General features: G+C 40.7%; 1 protein-coding gene across 1 annotated transcript in view; it reads right to left on the bottom strand.

Moving 5' to 3' along the window:
- LOC124720387 (protein DDI1 homolog 2) overlaps positions 1 to 12269 on the bottom strand; it is a 157731-nt gene that overhangs the window by 32443 nt on the left and 113019 nt on the right. The window contains exon 6 of the mRNA XM_047245722.1: positions 7132 to 7348. Coding sequence (XP_047101678.1) covers positions 7132 to 7348 — 217 coding nt within the window. The remainder of the gene's footprint in view (positions 1 to 7131; positions 7349 to 12269) is intronic.

Below are 12269 nucleotides of genomic sequence, written 5' to 3'. Positions count from 1 at the left end.
ATCTCCCTGTCTCAACCCTGTTTTTATACATTATATTGCCCTTTTTTTTTTTTTTTTTTTTTCCATACTGATGATTAAATAGCTCAGTCCAAATTCCTATCATTAATTTTTTCACAACACTAACCAATTTTTACAACTATTGGGTTGGTGCATTAGTTCGCAGTGTTTTTGTTTGGTTTCATTTATTGATTGTCATTTTTTATTTGTAGTGTTATGTTGGTATTTGAGCTCATAAACTGACATTTTGTCATATGGAGATAATGAGTGGGGCTGTAGATGCTAGAAAATGGAGATCCAAGTACAGAAATCTGAACATTTACAACATCTTTTTCTCTTTAGAGTTCAACAGACGGGTGACGGCAGCGGAGGCAGCCATAAACAGTTGTGCCATGTACAGGGATAATGCCATTGGACAGAGCATGGCAAGAAAATAGTTTTCTTGTTTTAAGGAAGATCGTTCTCACATTAGTGGCTCTCCCCAGTGGGGAAAATTCAAAAATTGTGTGTACGGGTACCATCCGCTCTAACAAGGGGAGGCCGCCAATTGTGAAATTCAGATTCGATTCATACTGCGCATAATAAAAGCTCATGGCCAGAGTTGTAATGTGGCAAAGCACCAAGATGCACTTCTCAGCCGTTGTCGAGAAAATCGACAGTTAAAATAAACCGTTGCGGTGAAATACTCTCTACGATTAATAATTTTCTACAGCGTCGTGGCGCAGCGGTAAGCGCTCGCGTTTGTAATCCGAAGGTCGCCAGGTCAACTCTCGCGCCATGTAACATTATTTTTAATTATTAGTTATATATATATATATATATATATATATATATATATATATATATCATCTTACCAAACAAAAGCGCTGGCAGGTCGATAGACACACAAACAAACACAAACATACACACAAAATTCTAGCTTTCGCAACCAATGGTTGCCTCGTCAGGAAAGAGGGAAGGAGAAGGAAAGACAAAAGGATATGGGTTTTAAGGGAGAGGGTAAGGAGTCATTCCAATCCCGGGAGCGGAAAGACTTACCTTAGGGGGAAAAAAGGACAGGTATACACTCGCACACACACACATATCCATCCACACATACACAGACACAAGCAGACATTTGTAAAGGCCTTTACAAATGTCTGCTTGTGTCTGTGTATGTGTGGATGGATGTGTGTGTGTGTGTGCGCGAGTGTATACCTGTCCTTTTTTCCCCATAAGGTAAGTCTTTCCGCTCCCGGGATTGGAATGACTCCTTACCCTCTCCCTTAAAACCCATATCCTTTTGTCTTTCCTTCTCCTTCCCTCTTTCCTGACGAGGCAACCATTGGTTGCGAAAGCTAGAATTTTGTGTGTATGTTTGTGTTTGTTTGTGTGTCTATCGACCTGCCAGCGCTTTTGTTTGGTAAGTTTCATCATCTTTCTTTTTAGATATATTTTTCCCACGTGGAATGTTTCCCATTTTTATATATATATATATATATATATATATATATATAAGTTATAATAGAGGGAAACATTCCACGTAGGAAAAATATATCTAAAAACAAAGATGATGTGACTTACCAAATGAAAGTGCTAGCAGGTCGACAGACACACAAACAAACACAAACATACACACAAAATTCAAGCTTTCGCAACAAACTGTTGCCTCATCAGGAAAGAGGGAAGGAGAGGGAAAGACGAAAGGAAGTGGGTTTTAAGGGAAAGGGTAAGGAGTCATTCGAATCCCAGGAGCGGAAAGACTTACCTTAGGGGGAAAAAAGGACGGGTATACACTCGCTCGCTCGCTCGCTCGCGCCCACACACCCACACACACACACACACACACACACACACACACACACACATCCATCCATCCACACATATATACAGACACAAGCAGACAAACTCTTTGTCTTTAAATATGTCTGCTTGTGTGTGTGTGTGTGTGTGTGTGTGTGTGTATATATATATACCCGTCCTTTTTTCCCCCTAAGGTAAGTCTTTCTGCTCCCGGGATTGGAATGACTCCTTACCCTCTCCCTTAAAACCCACTTCCTTTCGTCTTTCCCTCTCCTTCCCTCTTTCCTGATGAGGCAACAGTTTGTTGCGAAAGCTTGAATTTTGTGTGTATGTTTGTGTTTGTTTGTGTGTCTTTCGACCTGCCAGCGCTTTTGTTTGGTAAGTCACATCATCTTTGTTTTTTGATAAATTTTCCCACGTGGAATGTTTCCCTCTATTTTTTTTTCCCTCCCGACCTGGTACAGAAGCAAATAACCAGAGTCACTTCCTCATCCTCTCAAACCCAGAACCTCCCACAGAAGAACCACAAAAGTGCCCCACTTGTGACAGGATACTTTCCGGGACTGGATCAGATTCTGAATGTGGCTCTCCAGCAGGGATACAACTTCCTCAAATCCTGCCCAGAAATGAGATCCATCCTTCATGAAATCCTCCCCACTCCACCAAGAGTGTCTTTCCGCCGTCCACCTAACCTTCGTAACCTGTTAGTTCATCCCTATGAAATCCCCAAACCACCTTCCCTACCCTCTGGCTCCTACCCTTGTAACCGCCCCTGGTGTAAAACCTGTCCCATGCACCCTCCCACCACCACCTACTCCAGTCCTGTAACCCGGAAGGTGTACACGATCAAAGGCAGAGCCACGTGTGAAAGCACCCACGTGATCTACCAACTGACCTGCCTACACTGTGACGCATTCTATGTGGGAATGACCAGCAACAAACTGTCCATTCGCATGAATGGACACAGGCAGACAGTGTTTGTTGGTAATGAGGATCACCCTGTGGCTAAACATGCCTTGGTGCACGGCCAGCACATCTTGGCACAGTGTTACACCGTCCAGGTTATCTGGATACTTCCCACTAACACCAACCTATCCGAACTCCGGAGATGGGAACTGGCTCTTCAATATATCCTCTCTTCCCGTTATCCACCAGGCCTCAATCTCCGCTAATTTCAAGTTGCCGCCACTCATACCTAACCTGTCATTCAACAACATCTTTGCCTCTGCACTTCTGCCTCGACTGACATCTCTGCCCAAACTCTTTGTCTTTAAATATGTCTGCTTGTGTCTGTATATGTGTGGATGGATATGTGTGTGTGTGCGAGTGTATACCCGTCCTTTTTTCCCCCTAAGGTAAGTCTTTCCGCTTCCGGGATTGGAATGACTCCTTACCCTCTCCCTTAAAACCCACATCCTTTCGTCTTTCCCTCTCCTTCCCTCTTTCCTGATGAGGCAACAGTTTGTTGCGAAAGCTTGAATTTTGTGTGTATGTTTGTGTGTCTGTCGACCTGCCAGCACTTTCATTTGGTAAGTCACATCATCTTTAATGAATTGCTTATGCATGTTGGTGAAGGCGGATCGCTCTCCAATTGTACCGCCTCCATTTTTCCGTTTGTTTAACTGGGTGTACCAAAGCTCTCACGTCCACACTGATTTTCGACGATGTTATAACTTGCGCTAGGGACCGCATCTACCTTCTTTCGAACTTAGCAGGCAACTACGCTGTTATGTGGCGGCTCGTTTCGGCCCATTCAACATCTGTCCTTCAAGTGTAACGAGCAAGTAACGGAGTTTATATTTCATACCTGCCACAGCAAATTTGTGTTCATAGGGTTTCTATTCTAATTCGAACGTTTGACTTACGCTATACGTATTCGTTTCGGAATATTGTTTCTACGTCTTCCGTTAACTATACGTGGTTAACATTATGAAGACAATTAATAACATTTGTGAAATACAACTTTGTTTGCGGAAAACATAATGATGTTCGAAGTCGCCAGTTTTTCCACGACAAACGACTTTCAACAACTTATTATATGCATAATTTTTGCAACTGATTGCTGGGAATTATATATATATATCTGTGTGTGTGTGTGTGTGCGTGTGTATGTATACACACCTTCAGATTACGAACACGAGCGCTTACCATTGCGCCACGACGCTGTAGAGAATTATCAATCGTAGAGGGTATTTCACCGCAACGGTTTATTTTAACTGTCGATTTTCTCGACAACGGCTGAGAAGTGCATCTTGGTGCTTTGCCACATTACACCTCTGGCCATGAGCATTTATTATGCACAGTATGAATCGAATCTGAATTTCACAATTGGCGGCCTCCCCTTGTAAGTCAAACTCTCAAAAATCAGCAGATGGCCACAAGTGCATCTCTGCTTGCTCATCATCAACTGGCTCATGAACAAGACTGGGTATTCCTATCCTGTATTGATACTGATGATGATAGATGCTGTCTTTATGCTAACATAAGGAACAGAAAGGAATGGTTGAGCCCAAACAAAGCAGCAACTTCCCATACAAAGACCTACGCACATCCACAAAAGACAATGTTATGAATCTGGTACAGCTGTGATGGTGTGGTGTACTGCAAATTACTTCCCTGAGGTGTTACCATCACTGCTGACATTCACTGTCAATTACTAAGTCGTCTTGCAGATGCAATCCAAGAACACCAACCAGGAAGATTATTTGAAGTGATGTTACTCCACGATAACACCTGCCCACATTCTGCTAAACTGACAAAAAACAATATATAGGAATTGGATTGGGAAGTCATTCTGCACCCAATTTATTCATCTGGTCTTGCTCCCTCAGATTTTCACCTTTTCCACTCTCTATCAAGCAACCTTAGAGGAACTTCCTTTCTGGATGAAAATGTGCTTCGAACATGGCTCGACGAGTTCTTCGTGCCAAAACTACGTGATTTCTACAGTCACGGAATCAAAAGTTACCCCAGCATTAGCAGATTGTTGCAGATAGTGAAGGAGAATACACAGGGTGAATCAAAAAGTAGTTTACAATTTTGGAATGATATAAAAAATTATTGAGATAACTTACAGAATTAGTAGATGTGTCATTTTGTAGCAAACAACCTGAAGTTTAATTCATGTTTGCATCACTACCTCATTTCCGCATGGAAGTTCAAGGTTTCCTTGAGAATCACTTCTCAGGTCAGTGGACATGGTAATCTTCAGAATGGAGAATAATTGTTACAGATATACCATGGTGCTGCTCTTGTTTTTATAAAGTGTAAATGACCTGCTATCATATGTCCAAGAAGTAGAAATAGTTGTCTTTGCTGATGATGCAAGCACTATAATCAAGCCTATGGAAGTTAACTTCAACAGTCGAAAATGTAAACAATAGTTTCTTCAAGATAAAAAACTGGTTCCCTGCAAATGGACTGTAACTGAATTTCAATAAAACACAATACATGTTATTCATTACTGAACAAGGTCTGACCACACCATCAGAAATAATAAATGAGGGTAAATCAATAAGTGAAGCAGGAAATTCTAAATTCTTAGGTAAGATAAGAATCAGAACAACTAACAAGGGGCGGTACCCAAAGGTGGGATTGGCTTTTTAAATCATCTAAACGTTGGTGTAGGTTAGGTTCCCTGGTACCAAACCCAACAGCCATTCCTTCATCACAGTAGGCCCTCATTAGTGAGTAATCAATGAAAAAAATTAGTTTTATGTGGAGTTCTAAATTTTTATAAAAATGACTGATCATTATTTTTATTGAAATAATTTTTTAATTTCTAATTATTTGTTGCAGCATTTTAATCATTTTATTGACCTTTTTCTTTGCTCTCATTTATTTCTTCTTGCCACTCTTTTCTAATTTAGAATCTCTGCCCATATGGTTTTCCTGATTTTTTTGTATTTTATTTTATTTCTTCACTTATATCCTTTCTTCTCTTCATCCATGTCACTACAGTCATTATGCTATTCCTCAGTTTGTTTGAATCTCTTTTTACTTATAATCCCTTTTTTTTTAAATCTTCGTCTGTGTTCTTTCTCCATAATGCAACAAAAATTTACATTTTAAATGTTTGTATTACAGTTACCACCCAACAAAATGCACATCTTGAAACAAAAAATATATTTTTGAGATCATCACACAGCCAATATACCTAGACTATTTTATATTTTGTTTTTTAATCAATTGATCAACATTTTCAAATTTTTAAGTACTATGATACATAAAGCAGTTGACTGAATAAAAATAATGATCACAGTCATTTGTATAAAAATTTAACAAAAAAAATCAAAGCACCTAATAGGATCCAAACCCACAACCTTCTGCACATCAAGACGTATCTGGAACACTACACTACACCACCACTCTACATGACACTTTTATTTATAAAGCTATAGAGCATTACTTGAAATTATTTTTTGATGATTATTTGCAAATGAGGACTCACTTCAATGAATGGCTGCAGGATATGATACCTGGGACCTAACTTACACCACTCCACAGACTGTTTCAGGAAGTTGATTTCAGATGTGGGGACCTCCCCTTGTAAGCTCTGCAAGTTGTGTGTAACAGACAATAGCAGATTTAGGAAAAGCTGTCTTATTCTTTGTATTTTCATTCACCAGTGTCTTATGGCATGATATTCTGGGGTCACTTTTCACTGTGGAAGATATAAGTTTGTTGTACACAAGCGTGTATATCCCCCCCCCCCTTTCCAAGGGTCTCTTATAGACAGTTGTTAGTAGACAGTTTGGAACGATGATGATACCCTCTTAGTGCATTTACAACCTTACGAAGTTACTCGTCAACAATTACTCACAGTTTGAAAACAATAGTAGCATTCATAAACATAGCACTAGACAGAGAAATGGTTTGCACTATTCACCACACAGACTTAGTGTGGTACAGAAAGAGTGATGTGCTCAGCTATAAAAATCTTTGACCACAAACCCAGTGATGTGAACAATTTAATAGAAAAGAAAAATAAACTTCAAACATCAAATAATATTTCATCTGCTTGACAAGACCTTTTAAGCCTTAGAAAAAATTCTAAACATTACTACTCTGTGTGTGTGTGTGTGTGTGTGTGTGTGTGTGTGTGTGTGTGTGTGTGTGTGTGTGTGTGTGAGAGAGAGAGAGAGAGAGAGAGAGAGAGAGAGAGAGAGAGAGTTTGAACACTTTTCAAGTAGATTTTACTGTATGGGAAAAGGGTAGCTTAAGACAACCTTGTAAAATTCCAACAACATAGTGAGAGACAAAGTTATGCTCCATGCAAAAAAAACCAACTGTGGCCCTAGGTAACATAAAGCCAGGCAAACAGAATACAGAGCAGAGTAGATTCACACTCACTACGGTGCGCCATGGCGGAGGCCTCCGAATCCTGTAGGGCGCGCGCCAGCTCGCGATCCTCCGCCTCACAAATGGACCGCCCCAACGACTCTGCCGACATGTTCTCCCCGGGCCCGGAGAGCCGAGCACACTCTGGCAGCTCAGACTCGGGCAGGAACGGCGTCTCTGTTCCCGTCGTACCGATGCGGAGCACGTTCTTCTGAAGGTCAATGCAGCACTGTGGGGCAGAAAAGCTCAGTTACTACATCTAACGATAATGCCTTCCTCAAAAGTCATAGAAAATGTCTGATACCACCTACTTCTTCTTCTTTTTTTTTTTTATTTTTAATTTTTTTTTTTTTTTTTTTTTTTTTTTTTTTTTTTTTTTTTTATATATGCATCCGGATAATTGTCGGACAATTTGGTGCTTCCTAGGACATTATAGACATACACACACAAGTGTCATTTGACTCAATTTGGTAGAAATCTGAATATTTTGTGAAGACTTACAATGTGTGTGTCTATACACGGTTATTACAACTGACTGAAGCGATTTCACAGCTCTACAATAACTTTATTATTTGAGATATTTTCACAATGCTTTGCACACACATACAAAAACTGAAAGAGTTTTTTATTAGTCTTTCACAAATGTTCGATATGTGCCCCTTTAGTGATTCGGCAGACATCAAGCTGACAATCAAGTTCCTCCCACACTCGGCACAGCATGTCCCAGTCAATGAGTTCGAAAGCATCGTTGATGCGAGCTCGCAGTTCTGGCACGTTTCTTGGTAGAGGAGGTTTAAACACCGAATCTTTCGCGCAACCCTACAGAAAGAAATCGCATGGGGTTAAGTCGGGAGAGCGTGGAGGCCATGACGTGAATTGCTGATCATGATCTCCACCAAGACCGATCCATCGGTTTTCCAATCTCCTGTTTAAGAAATGCCGAACATCCTGATGGAAGTGCGGTGGAGCACCATCCTGTTGAAAGATGAAGTCGGCGCTGTTGGTCTCGTTGTGGCATGAGCCAATTTTCCAGCATGTCCAGATACACGTGTCCTGTAACGTTTTTCTCGCAGAAGAAAAAGGGGCCGTAAACTTTAAACCGTGAGATTGCACAAAACACGTTAACTTTTGGTGAATTGCGAATTTGCTGCACGAATGCGTGAGGATTCTCTACTGCCCAGATTCGCACAGTGTGTCTGTTCACTTCACCATTAAGAAAAAATGTTGCTTCATCACTGAAAACAAGTTTCGCACTGAACGCATCCTCTTCCACGAGCTGTTGCAACAGCGCTGAAAATTCAAAGCGTTTGACTTTGTCATCGGGTGCAAGGGCTCGTAGCAATTGTAAATGGTAAGGCTTCTGCTTTAGCCTTTTCCGTAAGATTTTCCAAATCGTCGGCTGTGGTACGTTTAGCTCCCTGCTTGCTTTATTCGTCGACTTCCGCGGGCTACGCGTGAAACTTGCCCGCACGCGTTCAACCGTTTCTTCGCTCACTGCAGGCCGACCCGTTTATTTCCCCTTACAGAGGCATCCAGAAGCTTTAAACTGCACATACCATCGCCGAATGGAGTTAGCAGTTGCTGGATCTTTGTTGAACTTCATCCTGAAGTGTCGTTGCACCGTTATGACTGACTGATGTGAGTGCATTTCAAGCGCGACATACGCTTTCTCGGCTCCTGTCGCCATTTTGTCTCACTGAGCTCTCGAGCGCTCTGGCGGCAGAAACCTGAAGTGCGGCTTCAGCCGAACAAACCTTTATGAGTTTTTCTACGTATCTGTAGTGTGTCGTGACCATATGTCAATGAATGGAGCTACAGTGAATTTATGAAATCGCTTCAATCATTTGTAATAGCCTGTATGTATATCATTCTGACCAATTTGCTAATAATACTTGATATTCATTGTGAAACCAAATAGAAGGTTCTGGAAATACATTTACTGTAATCTTTATCAAGAGATTGTTGTCATTAACAAAATTATGTACAAATGCTAAATTAAATGATTAATTAACAAATTGAAGGAATAAATAAAAAGCAAAACATAATAAACTGCTGTGGAAGTGTTGGCATAGGTGATCGGCACCTCAAATTACCATAATTAGAATCAAGTGAAGAGTTAACACAGAGCACCTCATTATCTTGTAAAGTGGCTTGAAGGTTAGAAGCTAGCAATGTATTTTCATTTGTTATCTATTTTTAAGTCCTGTTCTGCAATTAATACTCTTTATAAATGCTTTTCTGATTGGCTATCCACTTGTTTACATTGCACAGTTTTCCGATTTATATAATTTAAAGCCCACACATGAACCATGGACCTTGCCGTTGGTGGGGAGGCTTGCGTGTCTCTGTGATACAGATAGCCGCACCGTAGGTGCAACCACAACGGAGGGGTATCTGTTGAGAGGCCAGACAAACGTGTGGTTCCTGAAGAGGGGCAGCAGCCTTTTCAGTAGTTGCAGGGGCAACAGTCTGGATGATTGACTTATGTGGCCTTTTGACACTAACCAAAACGGCCTTGCTGTGCTGCTACTGTGAGCGGCTGAAAGCAAGGGGAAACTACAGCCATAATTTTTCCCGAGGGCATGCAGCTTTACTGTATGGTTTAAGGATGATGGCGTCCTCTTGGGTAAAATATTCCGGAGGTAAAATAGTCCCCCATTCGGATCTCCAGGCGGGGACTACTCAGGAGGATGTCGTTATCAGGAGAAAGAAAACTGGCGTTCTACAGATCGGAGCATGGAATGTCAGATCCCTTAATCGGGCAGGTAGGTTAGAAAATTTAAAAAGGGAAATGGATAGGTTAAAGTTAGATACAGATGGAATTAGTGAAGTTCAGTGGCAGGAGGAACAGGACTTTTGGTTAGGTGAATGCAGGGTTGTAAATACAAAATCAAATAGGGGTAATGTAGGAGTAAGTTTAATAATGAATAAAAAAATAGGAGTGCGGGTAAGCTACAACAAACAGCATAGTGAACATATTATTGTGGCCAAGATAGAGACGAAACCCACGCCTACTACAGTAGTACAAGTTTATATGCCAACTAGCTCTGCAGATGACAAAGAAATTGATGATGAGATAAACAAAATTATTCAGATAGTGAAGGGAGACCAAAATTTAATAGTCATGGGTGACTGGAATTTGATATTGGGAAAAGGGAGAGAGGGAAACATAGTAGGTGAATATGGAATGGGGTAAGGAATGAAAGAGGAAGCCGCCTGGTAGAATTTTGCACAGAGCATAACTTAATCATAGCTAACACTTGGTTCAAAAATCACGAAAGAAGGTTGTATACATGGAAGAAGCCTGGAGATACTGACAGGTTTCAGATAGATTATATAATGGCAGGACAGACATTTAGGAACCAGTTTTTAAATTGTAAGACATTTCCAGGAGAAGATGTGAACTCTGACCACAATCTATTGATTATGAACTGTAGATTAAAACTGAAGAAACTGGAAAAAGGTGGGAATTTTAGGAGATAGGACATGGATAAACTGACTAAACCAGAGGTTGTACAGAGTTTCAGGGAGAGCATAAGCGAACAACTGATAGGAATGGAGGAAAGAAATACAGTAGAAGAAGAATGGGTAGCTCTGAGGGATGAAGTAGTGAAGGCAGCAGAGGATCAAGTATGTAAAAACACGAGAGCTAGTAGAAATTCTTGAGTAACAGAAGAAATATTGAATTTAACTGATGAAAGGAGAAAATATAAAAACGCAGTAAATGAAGCAGGCAAAAAGGAATACAAAAGTCTCAAAAATGAGATTGACAGGAAGTGCAAAATGGCTAAGCAGGGATGGCTAGAGAACAAATTTAAGGGTGTAGAGGCTTATCTCACTAGGGGTAAGATAGTACTGCCTATGGGAAAATTGAAGAGATCTTTGGAGAAAAGAGAACCACTTGTATGAATATCAAGAGCTCAGATAGAAACCTGTTCTAAGCAAAGAAGGGATAGCAGAACGGTGGAAGGAGTATATAAAGGGTCTGTACAAGGGTTATGTACTTGAGGACAGTATTATGGAAATGGAAGAGGATGTAGATGCAGATGAAATGGGAGATATGATACTGCGTGAAGAGTTTGACAGAGCACTGAAAGACCTAAGTCGAAAAAAGGCCCCGGGAGTAGACAACATTCCATTAGAACTACTGACAGCCATGGGAGAGCCAGTCCTGACAAAACTCTACCAACTGGTGAGCAAGTTATATGAGACAGGCGAAATACCCTTAGACTTCAAGAAGAATATAATAATTCCAATCCCAAAGAAATCAGGTGTTGACAGATGTGAAAATTACCGAACTATCAGTTTAATGAGTCACAGGGAATTCTTTACAGACGAATGGAAAAACTCGGAGAAGCCGACTTTGGGGAAGATCAGTTTGGATTCCAAAGAAATATTGGAACACGTGAGGCAATACTGACCCTACAACTTATCTTAGAAGATAGATTAAGGAAAGGCAAACCTACATTTCTAGCATGTGTAGACTTAGAGAAAGCTTTTGACAATGTTGACTGGTATACTCTCTTTCGAATTCTAAAGGTGGCAGGGGTAAAACACAGGGAGCTAAAGGCTATTTACAATTTGTACAGAAACCAGATGGCAATTATAAGAGTCGAGTGGCATGAAGGGGAATCAATGGTTGTGAAGGGAGTGAGACAGGGTTGTAGCCTCTCCCCGATGTTATATATTGAGCAAGCAGTAAAGGAAACAAAAGAAAAATTCGGAGTAGGTATTAAAATTCACAGAGAAGAAGTAAAAACTTTGAGGTTCGCCGATGACATTGTAATTCTGTCAGAGACAGCAAAGGGCTTGGAAGAGCAGTTGAACGGAATGGACAGTGTCTTGAAAGGAGGATATAAGATTAACATCAACAAAAGCAAAACGAGGATAATGGAATGTGTCGAATTAAGTCGGGTGATGCTGAGGTTATTAGATTAGGAAATGAGACACTTAAAGTAGTAAAGGAGTTTTGCTACTTGGGAGCAAAATAACTGATGATGGTCGAAGTAGAGAGGATACAAAATGTAGACTGGCTATGGCAAGGAAAGTGTTTCTGACGAAGAGAAATTTGTTAACATCGAGTATAGATTTAAGTGTCAGGAAGTCGTTTGTATGGAGTGTAGCCATGTGTGGAAGTAAAGCATGGACGA

Source organism: Schistocerca piceifrons, chromosome 11 (genome assembly GCF_021461385.2).
Source record: "Schistocerca piceifrons isolate TAMUIC-IGC-003096 chromosome 11, iqSchPice1.1, whole genome shotgun sequence".
In the NCBI taxonomy this organism is placed as follows: domain Eukaryota; kingdom Metazoa; phylum Arthropoda; class Insecta; order Orthoptera; family Acrididae; genus Schistocerca; species Schistocerca piceifrons.
The sequence above is the reverse complement of the archived record's forward strand: the minus strand, read 5'-3'. Positions and strand labels throughout refer to the sequence as shown.